This window comes from Artemia sp. Qi Xiang Cuo, chromosome 4, assembly GCF_049724085.1.
Source record: "Artemia sp. Qi Xiang Cuo chromosome 4, ASM4972408v1, whole genome shotgun sequence".
NCBI lineage: Eukaryota > Metazoa > Arthropoda > Branchiopoda > Anostraca > Artemiidae > Artemia > Artemia sp. Qi Xiang Cuo.
The window spans coordinates 6,366,777-6,382,217 of NC_142797.1; the positions used below are offsets into that span (position 1 = coordinate 6,366,777).

Sequence of the window (15,441 nt, forward strand, 5' to 3'; positions counted from 1 at the left end):
CTACTAATTTACTTAAAATCCATACAAAATAGAGGGTAAACTTGTTTATGATTGGTGAATTATTTTTTTAGATAACCAATCATCGAGCATTTTCACCTTATGTAGCTTATTTTGCGGGGTAGCGACGCGAAACTATAATTATCGGAAACATGCAACGAAAAAAAGACAATGAAAGTCATTATGGCTATAAAATAATAAAACTGAATGATTCATATTAAAATTAATATAAAACTATAAACACAACCATAAAATAGAATTAAATAAAACATTAGTTAAATTAAAACGGCTTAAAACCACTAAATTTGAATGCCCTTTTTTGGATTATGTGAACTGTATAATTAACTCAGACAGTTCATTGCTTTCCCTTATATCTCTCAGAACGACGTGCAATTAAAAAAATTTTATTAGCTTGTCACTAGATAGTGATCTTTACTTATTCATTATCTAATTATTTATTTTAAAGCTTACCTAAGATCGGCTTATCATGATCGTAGCTGTACCAGCAATGTCGATAATCTTGAGATTTATTTTTGATGTTGAACTCCTGGAAGAACTAGAAAGAAATTAACGTGTTCAGGCTAACTTTTGACCACTTGACAATTTCTCATGGAAGATCTTCAGAGAAGAGCTGAATCTGCGGTATGATTTAATATAAGTCTAACTTTATGCCTCGTCATAAATAGGCTAATTTCATTTTCAAGTCATTATTGAAGTAGAGCTTGTACCTTTCGAGGACTAAGGCTAGGCTATAAACTAGCTTATAGGCTACCTTGAAAATTTTTGTAAAATTGTAGACAAGGTAATTTTTGATGCTATCTTGGATATGAGTTAGGGTAAATTTTAAAATGGCCTTAAATGATGGGGGTAGCCTAAATTTTATTTCTGATGTAAATGAGACATAAGTTTAAACTTTACCCCCACTCCCCCTAATGTGCAAATATATACTCTGAATGGTAAATATTTACCAAATCATATTATGGACTTACAAATAAAGTGAATATAGCCTACCACTCAATGCCTTTTTTATATTCTTTCCAAATATAGGCTAATAGGCCTACACATTTTTGTTGGAAATGAATTTTACCCCCACCCCTATATACCAATTAAGGGTATATATTTGCACATTAGGGGGGTGGGGTTAAAGTTTAAACTTACCTCCCATTTACACCAGAAATAAAATTTGCCCCCACCCCGCTAATGTGCAAATATATACCCTGAATTGGTATGTATAGGGGTGGGGGTAAAATCTATTTCTGACTAAAATGATTATTATATTTGGAAAGAGCATAAAAGAAGGCATCAATGGTATATTCACTTTATTTGTAAGTCAATGGGCCTAATATGATTTGGTAAATATTTACCCCCTGAATTGGTATATATAGGGGTGGGGGTGAAATTTATTTCTGACAAAAATGATTAAAATATTTGGAAAGAGCATAAAAAAAAGCATCAAGTGGTATGTTTAATTTATTTGTAAGTCAATAATATGAACTGGGAAAAATTTGCCAAAAGTAGCTTGTCTAGAAACTTGCCAAAATCTCATGGAAGGCCAAGATTAATCAATAAATTTATACTTTTTATATAATTTAGCTAGGAAGAAAGTGAATAGCCTACCTCACTTGGTGGCTTTGTTAGGCTATGCACTTTCCAAATATAGGCTAATGATTATTTCTGGGGCAAATTCCATGTTGAGCTGTTAATGAGGTCTCAAGAGATAGCTTATTATAGTTTTTAGACTAGATTAAGGTTTTAATGCACAATTAGGGCTCTTGAGAAGACAATTCTTGCTTCATAACATACAGATGGATATTTGATTAATTCTACTGCTCTGTAGGGGTTTCCTCCAGGCCACTCAGTACATCCCCTAGGGCAGATAAGGAAATACCCTACAGATATTTATGGTATCTCCATATGAGTTGCAGATGAAGGGGGTACCTTGTTCCTTGGGGCCCATAATAGAAACTGGGACACTCTTGCTTAGGGATATAATACTGGCAGAAGAGAAAGAATGCCCCTTGAATGTACTCTCTGTAGAACCCATCAGCATATTGACATATCTCATGAGTTACAAAATTCATCCCAGTAATGGTTTAAATTGCATGGTGTCTCAGAATACCATTATAGAAGATTATTTGTAGGAGGTTGACTGCAACAGAGTATAAGATCCAGATATCTGGACAACAGCCTTTGCAAAGGGCTGCCTGAAACCTGTTGGGGTACCCACAAGACTAGGGACCTTGTGGTCAACTCTATTCCCACTTTTGGGACACAACTCTATTAGTTGTGCCCCAAAAGTGGCACAACTACTGACCCCAACTCTATTATTTTGTTATGAGATTTTAATCCCCAGGTTGGTAGAAATAAGGATAGATGGTATCCTAGCCTAGATAAATTTGGCGTAGAAAAAGAAACATTAACGGCTACTTACTGCTGCAATTTTGTAGATATAATAGTCTAGTTATAACCAATAAAGTAGTTGGTAATAAAATGGCCAGCTAACCTTATTATGTTATTGTAAACCAAAGATTGGCAGGATCAATACAAACTACTAGGGTATATAGGAGTGCTGTGATTAATATTAAAAGTAAAGATCATCATCTAGTACTGTCTAGGTTTAATTTAAAGCTGATACTTTGGAAGCATAACTACCTTCTGGGAAGTTATGATGTTGGTAGACTCCATGATGAAAATCTGAGAGAAACTTTCCAGGAATAGATGAATACTGAACTGGAGAGTTTTAGATTTGACAATGTAAATACTGGGTGGAATCATTTTAGGAAAATAATTTTGTGAAGTTGCTCATGGCCTCTTTGGGAAGACAGTTAGGAATGCAGCTAGGAATATTAGTGAAAATGCTTTTTGTTTAATAAAGAATAGAAGGGGCTTGTGCAAGAATTATTTGAGTGATACATCATATGAAAATAAGAGGAATGTAAAGAAAGTGGAGAAATCATTAGAATATGAACCCAAGGAGGTTTGAAGTGGAGGCTATGGATAAAGTGGCCAGGGATCTAGAAGATGCACATAGACAGCACAATAGTAAAATTTTAAGCCAGGTTTAGCAAGGGTAGAGGATGTGTCAACCAGATTTTCACTCTTAGGTTAATAATTAGGTAATTAATAATTTTGATTCAGCTGATGGAAGAGCATTAGCCAAGTTCTTATGCTTCTCTATTTTCTACAAGAGAAATACATTAAAGGGTTTAGTGCTATGTGCAAGAATAGTAATGCTGTGGTTAAAGTAGGAAATGAGGCTAGTTGCTGATTTCTTATTAAATCCAGGAGTTAATCAGGGTTGTGCTCCATCCCCATTTTGATGGACTTTGTCTTAAGGAGCACAGGATAAGCAATGAGAGAACACAGAATCAAATAGGGAAGACAACTTTTCTGGACTTCAATTATCTTGATGATTTAAGCATCCTAGATGAAATTGTGAGCAATATGAAGGAACTTTTCAAGGTTTTGCTAGTTCAGGATGCTAACTGTGTTGTTTTCACAGTTAAAAAAAAAAGTTTAGAAGAATGGGAAGATAAGTCTGCAAGCCAAGATTAGAAATTAGATGCTACACTGATGACAGTGGTCAAATATGGTTCTGAAGCATGGGTGCTCCAAAAAACAGAGGGACATTTTCCCAGAGAAATTGCCCAAAGATTGTCTTGGGCATCTTCTGTGGCTGAAGGATGAAAGATTGTACTTTTTTTCCAACTGTCTAGGGTTGAATGGAAAGCAGGTCATTCTTGGTTGGGGTGGTAGGATATCATAAGGAAAGATTTAAGGGAAATGGAAACTTCCTGGGAGGATGTAAAGAGGGAGGCTTTGAATAGACTGGGAACGAGGAGGAGTATGCATAGCTGTGTTGCCTCAGGCTAGATGATGCTGTGATGAGTTATTAGTAGTAGTAGTATATATGTTTTCACTCCTTACTGCATGTGTGTTTACAGGTTCTTTATTTTGTCAGTATTGATTCAAATTATGGGGATTAAGCTTAAAAAAGAGCAAAATAGGACACATATATTATTTGTGCTAATATTGGCTTATTTTTACCGTCGGGCAGGGTGGGGGGGGGGGTTACAATATAATTAAATTGGCTTCAAAATTTGTTAATTACAATCTTTCTATACATTGTGAAATAAGAATTTTTTTTAACATGTTTTCTGCTCAAGAGCCCCAATACAGTATATGAGCCCCAATAATGTACCAATACTTGGTACATTAGTACCAAGTAAAAAAAAAAAAATAGTTAAAAACCAATTAGACATAAAAGTTGGCTTTTAAATGAGCCCTAGAACAACCCTACAATGTTTCACTGCCCTGCTAGCAACAAAAAAAAAGAGATCTATGCTACCCATGCAGGTGTGATTTTCCTTGTTGTTCAATTTGTTGACAATAACTTTCCTGTTTGGCATGTTAATAATGGTGTATTTTTGTTTTGCTATGATGCTGTTTTTGAGTGGTTTTGGGGTCTTTAAAATTCCCTCAAATTTGTTTCCAAAATAACATTTTTCTATTAAGATTAATCAAAACAATAATTATCATTCCTTAGTCAGCTACAAATGGCAATCTTTTCTCTCTAAATAGTTTTTTTTTAGAAATGAATTTTTTCAATTTTGGTTCCTATGGGCTGTTTGAAGTCCCTTTAAGGGCTCAGAAAAAAATTTGCCCCTGGAACAATTATTATATTGGGAAAGAGTGTAAAAAAATGCATCAAAATGTTTTCTGCTGTTCAGCATAAATCTCATGTGATTTTTTGTATCTATGGAAGGAATAAACCTACTAAGTTTCATCAAATCATTGGGCTTTGATGAATTACATGTGTAGAGGCATATTTACTTCCAGAAAAAAAGAGGAAACTTGCCAAAATTGGAATGTTGCCAAACTTTGCAATTGTACTTCATTGTACCATCAGCCAGAAGTGGACCTCTAACTTTTAGACACAGTTTCATTTGCCAAAGAGAAGATATGTTTCTCATCTGTAAAATAGTTCTACTTAAAAACTTTTGTCTCTAAAAAGTAAAAACTGATGCAAACTTAAAAATTTGACAAGAGTTTTGTTTGCTTCTAGGGAAAACTTCTGAAAGTTTTCACTAAATATTCCAAGCAAAACAAATGACCCATTTCATCTTTAACTGTGCAAGGTTTTTTACGAAGTTATATGAGTTTTTTAATTTTTTTTTTTTTGGAATTGAAGAAAATAAATAAAAAAAAGTTTCTGCTGAGCACAAAAGAATTGGAAGCACTTAATATTTATCAAATCTAAACAGTTATTTTTAATATTGCACAGACTCCCTCAACACTATCTTTACTTCATTGATGGTAAATCAATCTCAAGCATGGAATACATTCATGACCTTAAGGGCTAGGCACATATTGCTGATTTTGGGAACCAATTTCAGCAAGGGCATATTCCAAGTTGAATGATTATAATTAATGATGGTAAGAGGCGGGCTTACTGATATTTTTTTGTTATCAATCATCATTAATTAAAATTAATTTAAAATAATAATTAAATACGTTTAACTAAATGCCTAAATCTTTAAATCCCTAGTACATTCCTTTTCTAGAACATGATTAATGATTATAAAACACCAAAAACCGTCACTAAGCCATGCCTCTTACCATCATTAATTAGGATCACTCAATGTGGAATACACCCTTGCTGAAATCAGTTTCCGAAATCAGCTACGTGTGCCTAGCCCTTTAGGGTTTGACTTTGGGTATACCCAAAGTATACCCTTTGACTTGGGCTATGACCTTGACTCTATGACCTTGGGATTTCATAAACGTGTTTAAAGTGTTGCCCATCAGGCGAATTACCGATTATTAATCTAAGTGCAAATTCTCTAAGTTTAACCTTTATACATTGATGTCAATTTATGTGTCTACTGTAATTCAAATGCTTGCGTGTTTCTCATCAATATGGTGCCCTCTTTATGAGAGAAATGAAGCAAAAGTCAAGAAAGCACAACAAAGGACTGTGAAACTTGAACCTTATCTCAGATATATGCCATACCTTCAGAGAATGCAGAGACTACAGTTGCCTAGTCTTCAGCTTTGATTTGACAGAGCTAACTTAAGAAATGCAGTCTGCATTGTTGAGAATGTTCTCAAGTCACTTCCCCACTTTTAAAAAATATACCCACCATGTCCACAGAAAAAAGTTAGGTCAAAAATCTTTATCCATGTGTATGTGGAAGTCTTGGGGGCACAATACTGCTGGAAACAGTTGTAACTGTCACAGTACAGTCTTTCAGAAGTTGGTGAGCCTCTACAGAGCTTCATACTAGGTTCTGTACCAAACATAGTACCTACACACACTTTGACCATACTATGTTCAGAGTTCCTTACTATATTCTTTTAGAGTAATCTTTGCCACATTGACCATTCTTGTGAAATGTGTGTTGTCATAAAGTGTGTTTCATCATTGTCTTCAAATGTTGTAATGTTAATTGTGAAAAGTTCTGTAAAGCTTACCACATTTGGTATTGATAAATAAATAAATAGCATTTTAATATTAAAAATAACAAAAACTGTTTTTATGCTTTGTTTTTATTGCTTGTATTCATTTATCTTTTTTCTGAGGAAGAAAAACTAAATAATTTGTACTATTTTGACTGCGAGATTTTACCCAACAAACCCGTTTTTTTAAGGTTTTACAGAATTAGATAATTTTGAAAACCACACTGCCTTTCTGTGATGATAGATAAAAGTTCAAACAGGAATAAAATCCTTTAATAGACAGTGATAAACTTCACAAAAAAAAAAAAAAAATACTATTTTGGTCCCATATGCAGTGACTATCATCAGTAGTAATGCTCAGAGTATTACTAATGATGATGGTCACTGCATATGTGACCAAAATATCTAGTATGTTTTGTGAAGTTTATCACCGTCTGTTAAAAGGAAATTATGCCTATTTGAACTTTTATTTATTTACAAGAATTTCTTTTTTTGGAAGGTGCACTACAAAAATTAGTTTTACCCTTTTTATGTATGCATTTATACTTTTTCTGACAAAGCTTCTGAGCTGAAACAAATCATTTATTTCATTATTGATGGTGTGAGGTTTTTTCCAAGAAATATATGTTTTATTTAAAAAATTTAGTGGGTTTAGGCAAAACCAAACTTTGTGCTGAGCTCAAAATAAATGGAAGCACATAATATGCACCAAATCTATACAAATTCTATTGAATGGAACATAGCAGACCTTAATGGTGGTATTTTTATTCATTAGTGAGCTTTTAAATCATTGTTGATGTATTCTAACAGGTCTAGTATAATTCTCATGAATCCATGCTCCATTTCCACATAATATTTCTGAGTTTAACTTGCTGCTAACACGGCCTTTGCATTTGAAAATTCCTCAGCAAATTTCTGAAAAACCCACTTTTGAAACCAAGAAACATAATATGACATTAAGCCATTTTTTAATTCAAACATTTTACAATCTTTATTGGGGTATTCTAACACCTCAAGTATACCACTTTAGAAACCAAGGAACATAATACAATGTTAAGCCACTCTTTAGTTTAAAATGTTTCAAAATTTTTGTTTGGAAAATGTCAAGCATAATTCTCAGAAATCTATATTCCATTTCAGCATAATGTTTCTCAGCTCACCTTGTTGATAAGCTCACACAGCCTGTTTTGGAAACCAAGAAATATAATGTAATGTTAACCCCCCCCCCCAATAATTTAACAATACTTGACAATTAATTTTTAACTACTGGCTATATATGTGGTTTCCTGATATTCAAAGCAGTACAAGAAATGTTAATACTCAGTAATATCATATTGATGTATCAGTAGCCTACTCTTGAAAAATATTCAAAACATAAATGTAAAATGGCTATAAGGTTTTTTGGGACAACAATATGTTGATTTCAAAACTGTACTAACCCTCTTTATTCCAGGAAAATGAGATTAAACAACTGATGTCAAAGATTGAAGAGCTCCGAAAGCAAACTACAACAGTAAAACCTACAAATGACTTAGAAGAAATTGAAAAATTAAAAGTTGAGAATGACAAATTGAAGTACAGAATAAATATCATGAAAAGAGTACGTTAAGAAGTATTGTATATTGAATGTGTAGTTTAGATATGGTTTATACAGAGGGTGGCATTGCTATTATACAGGTTTATTTTCATCATTATTATCATTTATGTATATCCTGACCAGGCATCTACACATGACAGGAGAAGGTTCTTTGGGTGCCCCTTGCCCAAATCACTTGGTCCTTGCGACTCCCCACATACTTTTCTGCATTTTTAATGTATCTAAATTATCTGTTTCAAATCTGTGCTCCCCACAAATGATTTGTTGTCAATATGCCTGATCACCACCTTGTTTATATTTCTAGAATTTACTCCAAAAGTGTCAAAATTACTTGTGTAATTTTTTTATATTAATTTTTTAATTTAATAATTAATAATATTATATCTATGATAATATTAATATTGTATATAATAATATATAATATATATAATAATAATATTATAATTTTTATAATATTTATAATAATTTTCTTTTTCATAACCCTTGTTGTAAAACTGTGAACTCATTTCAAAATTGTCTTCCCAGGATATTCTTTAAGTAAATTGTTTCGAGAGTTTTTCTGGCATTTTATTTTATAAATAAAGAGTAGGGGAAAGGACAAGGAAAACAGTCCTTGGTTATTTGATAATTTGAGCTGATTGAAAGTAAGGAGAAGAAACTTTAAATACTTTTAGGAGTTGAGATTTTAATCTTGTTTTATTGCTCTGTAGATAATTACAAAAAAAAATTGCTGAGGCTCTAAATTGTTAGAATAAACACATACTATTAAAAAACCAAAAAAAGAATGGGAAACAACAGATATTTTTTTTAGGTTTATTTTTATTACGTGACTTTCATTCAGCCTGAACCATTTCTGTTTCATTTTTTTTAATTTTTTTTGGTTTTTTAATTTAATGAAAATTAAAGTTTTATATAATTAAAGTAAATTTCTGTGTTAATTGTTTTTATTTAGCGTAACCATTATTTACTTTTTGATATTATAAAAAAGTTTTAGTAACATTAAGCCTATTTTTGTTCCTTTAGTGCCCATATGGAGGTGGGGAGGGGGGTCTCCTCCAGATAGGTCTAAAAAACCCCTTGGTTAAGTTCTTTGTCAAAATTGAAGTATTCCAGTCTGAATTTTTTTCCTAATTTCTAGATACGCCCCCCCCCCCTGAGGTTTAGGAATCTGAGCAATTAACACCTAATCAAGTGGCTTTGATATCTAGCATCTTCAGTTGATCTAGTCGGTACAATTTGGCCAGATTGAATAATAACAGGTCTTGGGTGTACTTCTATGGTACATTTCTAAATTTTACAAAATATAGGGCAGTTTGCAAAGATCCAAACATTTTTATGTTTTTTTTTTTTTTTTCGTTTTTTTTTTTAGGCGGTAAGATATCTTAAATGATCACTCTGTCTCATCTATTATAATCTATCTTAATTTGTGTTACCATAAATATTTAGGATTGATTGGATTGTCTTGCCATAAGTCTTAAAGCCTGAATATGAGATCTAAATAAACGACAGAAAACTAAAAGCTGGCACCTACTTTCCCAGAAATTCCAGAAAAACCATTTATTTTCTGCTGTTTTGTGCCAAAGTAAGAGATAGTCGGTTTTAATGAAACTTGCATCATTAAAAAGTATGATCTTTCTTTTTATTTCTTTCTATTTATAGATCTTTCTATTTATTGATCTTTCTTTCTAAAGCAGAATTTAGTTTTAAAGTTCTGGAAATGGCAATCTCTAAAACTGTTAGAGCATGGCTGCTAGGAAAATGCAAAAGTTCAGTTCAAGGACAATTTCATTTGAATAATTTGGGAGCTTTGGGAGCTACCTGTGCCATGGGCGTTCGTAGAAGGGGGGGGGGGCTACTGCTCCCCCAAGAACTTCAAATTTATTGCTGAAAAAGCAGTTGAAAGAATGTAGATGGCTAAAAAAAGCAGTTGAATAAAAGTAGATGGTTGAAAAAGTTGGAAATAAATAGCCGAAATGACAGAATAAAAGTCAAACAAGAAAAAATTATCCATAAAGTCTTGGAAGGATTTAGCTCTAATCTAAGAAGATTAATGCTGAAGCTTATTGATGATTTTTGGTGATTACTTATTAATAAAGGTTTTATAGGTATGATAGAACTTGCTGGTAATGTAAGGTTTTGTGAACTGACAATATAAATTCAGCTTTCTCCCCCCACCCTTCATCACAGAATCGGCTGCACCCCCCCCCCCTAGACAAGAAGCTACGTACGCCCATGCCCTGTGCTGATACCCGCTTTGATTGAAAAGCTTGCCAACGCAGGCGACCTAAATTTTTAATTCTTTTTTTCAATCAAATTTTATACTCAAACCACAGATTCTCAATAGCTCAATGGTGGTAAGTCCCGTGGGGGAATTCGCTATTGTGTGCTTTGTCTTTGAGACGGACAGCTGATGCTTTGGCTCGCCAAACTATTTTAAGGTATTGAATCCCTCTAAGATTGTTATTATATTGTTATTGTACTCTAAGATTGTTTTTGTTATTATATTCCACGTTTTCAGGACTTTAGTGTGGAGTTTTACTTGTCTAATTGTACTCTCCAAATCCTTGTATTTCCTGCTCAAGTGCAGTGTTGTCATTTGGGTGGGAGCTTTGGAAGGTAAATTTTCGTAAATTGTATCGGAGAACCAAGGACATTGAAATAAAAACTATTTACCTCCCACAAACCCATCTTAGGATTAATTTTAAGTGAAAACCATGATTTTCCGATTTTTCGTTGGGTTGTTTCAAAATTATGAAGTTATTATTGGAGTACCATATTTTCCTCAGTGTTGCCATGTTGAACCATGGAAAAAGTAAGTAAGACTATTCTGTTAAATTTAACAAGGATTTGTCTGTTTTAAGATTGGAACATAAGTAATCTGTGGATTCCTACACCTTCAAAGAAAAATCTTCACCTTTTTTATCTGTTAAAGTCACTTGTTTTTCGCTCTCTTTTAAGCCGCAATTCATTTTTTTTAGGGGGGGGCGGGCCACGACAAAAAAATGTATAACTGCATGTGGAAGCCTTTTTCTTTAAAAATTAAATCTCCAATTGTTCCTATTTTTTAGATAAACTTGGTTGCTTAAATTTTCAATGAACAAATTCAAACTGTCAGTTTTTATTTTCACTGTCTTGGTAGTTTAAATATGGTCTAATATGTTAATATGTTCTGGTAGTTTAAATGTTTTAAATATGTTCTAACAATGAAGGTGGAAGTTGAAATAGTATTATTAATGAAACGAACTTCAATTGTTAATTGTATAATTAAATGAAGGGTAAGTATTTGAATTTAAAATAGCATAATTAATTACCGACAGATACAGAGTATTATTATAGTAAAATAACATAACGTATGCAAAGTTCTTAACTTGGAGATATTTTTGAAAAATGACATGAATTCCCTTCATGAAAGAAGCTGGACATGTGCGAAAATATGTTTTTCTTAACGTTACTCCGATTTGCTCAATGGAATGCTAGAGAGCACAATGTAAAATATTGTTCATATTTTTTAAACAACATACTGCTAAGTATTATGAAAAAATACTATGGACACCTCTCAAGAGAGCTTAAAGAAGAAATTTTTTACTCGGAATATCTACAACAAAATCTATATCCTAATTGAAACAACCTTAAAGAACTTCAGCTCTTGTAACCGAGAAAATAAATGACTAGATAAAAATTTTATTTTTAATTGAATTAAAAACTAAATGTAAATTAAATTCGTAAAATAACTATGCAAAGCGTTTCTTTGTTTCATTAAAGATAAGCTGTGACCTTGTGTAAAGGCAGGGCTTATGAGACTTAGCGTGATGTAAACATGATTGTTCAAATATCTTCAATGAAGAAATAAATAGCCAACAGTTTTAGGATATTAGCCTGGCCTAAGAGAGGGATGGGGCTAGTTTACCGGTAGGTAGGTGAAAATAAAACTTCAAAGAAAGCTTTAGAAACAGAGACAAACTCAATATTATATACAATGGTAGAATAGGTGCTGTTAGAGAGCATAGGGAGAACTCCCCGGGAAAAATGCCTGGGGTCTCTCCGTAAGAACTTGGCCATAAGACATTATTTAAAAGATCCTCCTCAACCCCTTCCCCCAAAATCCTTGTCTCTGAAATGTTGGCTATTGGGGTGTAAGTACGGGTGTCGCCACTTATTGATGCAAAAATGGCGCAAAAAAGGTTGCTATGCCACTTACTCGAAGGGGAGAACCCCTTGTCGGCCCAAATGTTAGTGAGATTCCCACTCTTACCCCAACGGTTCTGCAAATATCAGGTTTGGTACTACCCGATTTACAGTATACCCTGTCCCAGGGTATGATAACGCGATCGAGTGGTCAAATGGCCACTTTCTAAAGCCAAATATACCCGCCTTGGGTTACGGCTAACAATCTCTACTCTCTCCTTGGAGGTAACAACCCTCCCTGTCAATATAATAATGATGGTACCTAGTAGCTCTATTCCTACCCTGCCTGGGTTACGGAAAATAGTACACAGTTTGTAGAAAATACCTTACTTGTATTCTTCCAAAAAGGGTCACAAACACCACAAATATATATATATCCCCGACTGGGGTCAGAACGCAGACTAAAAACATATAATAATTTGTACAGCACTGTTTGTATGGGTGGACCTCAGCTTGGCCCAGCCAATCAGCTGCATCCTCATTCAAACCCAATTTTACCTCTTAGATTTATCTTTCAATGACTCCCAAACCAGGAAGTAAAAATAAACTTGGTTCCCAGCTTACCTATTGCAAAACCACTATCGCTTAGTAGCGGGAATTTAACCTGTCGTTTGAAATTTTACTATAAGCAAATGTAATTAAGAAAAGGAATACAAATCATTTACCTGAAAGGAAAAGAAACAGAGGTTGGAACCCGAACACCTCCCCCCGTAAGATAAATGACCACCCAAACTCTACCTTGGTCCACCTTTGCAAACATCAATACACAACTTCAACTTTACAAAATCCATTTGCCTTCTCTCTTCCACCGCTTGGCTCTGCATCGGTCGTCCTCGACACGTCTCTACTGTAGGACAACCATGGTCTAAAACGCATAGCATCCGCACTAGATTTTGAAAGTTGAAATTTTCAAGTTTCGTAGGTATTGATTGTGTTCAGCACAATTCCAAACAACAAATTTTATCGTTTTCCCGAATTTACATTTGAGAGGAGCAGAAAATCAGTTTCTGGCCCATATGATGATGCCAACCATCGTAAAAAATTGGCTGCACTAGCCTCTTAATTTCCATCTGTGGAAACAACCCCACATCTCAATCAAAAAGTAAATTGCCCCTTGGCATAATTTCAAATAATCTAAGGCCGAAAATACAAAGGCCTGTGAAAACGATAAGGGTACTGGAAATGAAGTAAAATTTTTCGCGAACCATGAATCGCCTTTTTTCTGGGTTCCCTCCCCTGGGATAATTAACTGAAGAATATACGTTGATGCTAATTGAAGATGAAACTTAGATACATCTCCCACTGAATTCAATTTGCCGGAATTAATTGTCGGTTCCCATGAAGAATAACAACTATGATTAGGGTTACTGGACAAAGGTTTGGGTGAAGTATGAAGTGACTGAGAGAGAGCATCCCCCAAGGACTCCAGATCAGAAAGGCAAAATCTCGGTAAAGGGATCACAACTTGTCCGCCAGTTGTGCATTGAGGAAAAGGGCTATCTTTTGCGACTTCCCGCAAGAGATCTTGCCCAGGGGATTCCTCCCCCTCATAAAGGAAAAACACCTCTTTTGAGTTGATCAAACCAATATAAGATTTCTTTATAAATCTTTCCAATCTGACTCGACATTCCATATTTCCCCACATTCCCCCAACCCTTTGTAGGTCATTCATCTTTCTTTTGTAACCATCTCGTTTTCTTCCCCATGGATCTTTGGCCTCTTTTTCCCCCTTATTATCTATGTTTTCGAGTCACAGCCCCTCCAACATTTTATTTTTGTCCCTATTATTTATGTTTTCAAGGCCAAGCCCATCCAACATTTTTTTATTTTTCGCCACTGCAGGCTGAATCTCCAAATTTTGTTTCTTCTTTGCATTCCTCTTTGCGTCTTTATTTCTCTCAACTCTGTCATTCACGCAAAATAATATATCACCGTTATATCTAATTTGGACTCCAGTGTACACTGTCTTTGACTGAATAATTTCATTGTAGCTCCGTTTAATATCTCTTTTCTCTCTCTTAGTTTTCTTTTGTTTTGTAGTAGCATTAAATAAATCGTCATGAAATCTGAATTGGACTTCAGTGTTCATCCTTGACTGCATTTCTTCATTGTATCTCCGTTTAATATCTTTTTTCTCTCTTTTAGTCTTCTTTATTCTTACCTCAGAAACAATTATTTCGTCATCAAATGGGAACTGTACTCCGACATTTGGTTTTTCATATTCTACAAAAATTTCTCGAATTTTCCGAGGAAAAGCGCGTACAATAAATTTTGTCTCCTTTTTCTCTGGTACAATCGGTGTTTCATTTTGGCCTGTACTTGTTCGCGTCTCATATTCATTAAAAGTGTTTTCCAGTTTTCCATTTTCTGGAAATTTTCCCGAAAAATCATTCTCGCGCGTCTTGTTTTCAATATTAAGTGGTCTTATTGCTTCCGCATCCCATTTTTGTGGATTATCAACATTTTGAACACGCGTAACATGTATTTCGTTTTTCCGATAGGGTGGCACAGCTACCCCATTTGTTTTATGGGCCGGTCCACCTCCCACCGTAGTTAACGGAGTATTATATTTTTCCGGGCTTCTAACCCATGCGGTTCTCTTATACGTTTGAAAATTGCTCCCTGCAACCATTTCGATTATGTATTTCCTTTCCTCTCTGTCTGCCTCCTCCTTTTTTTCTCTGGCTATCCTATCAGCCTCTTCTTTTCGTTCTCTATCTATCCTCTATTTCTCTCTTTTCTATCTTATTCCTCCTTTCGTTCTCTGGCTATCCTATCAGCCTCTTCCTTTCGTTCTCTCTCTTGTCTATCTTTCTTTCTCCAAATTTAATATACGTTGTCTCATATCTTTCTCCCTTTCTTTTCTATCTCTCTCTCTTTTTTTTCTACGGGCTTCCCTCGCCCTTTTAATCTCATCTCTGTCCGACATAATCTCAGAGTTTCGTTAACTGAAATTACCTCTTCAGTCTAAATGAAAATTCTTTTATCATTTAACTTCCGGTCTCTCGCGAAAAATTGTTTTGACACGCAGCAATTTTAGCCTTATATTTTTGAATACTAATTAGTTGCGTGATATATTGATTCGTAAATTTTCCAATTATGATCTCACAAGGCATACCCATTAATAGATCTTCATAATTGTATTAATTGATTCAGTATTTCTTTCTTTTCTCTTTATATCTAATCACAATAGGCTAATTTTG

General features: G+C 34.2%; 1 protein-coding gene across 1 annotated transcript in view; it reads left to right on the plus strand.

Moving 5' to 3' along the window:
* Positions 1-524: 524 nt before the first annotated feature.
* Positions 525-15,441, plus strand: part of LOC148952721 (arginine--tRNA ligase, cytoplasmic-like) — an 88,905-nt gene continuing 73,988 nt past the window's right edge. Inside the window, 2 exon segments of the mRNA XM_089088054.1 lie at positions 525-639; positions 7,910-8,056. Of these exon segments, the coding sequence (XP_088944180.1) occupies positions 607-639; positions 7,910-8,056 (180 nt within the window). The 5' untranslated portion in view covers positions 525-606.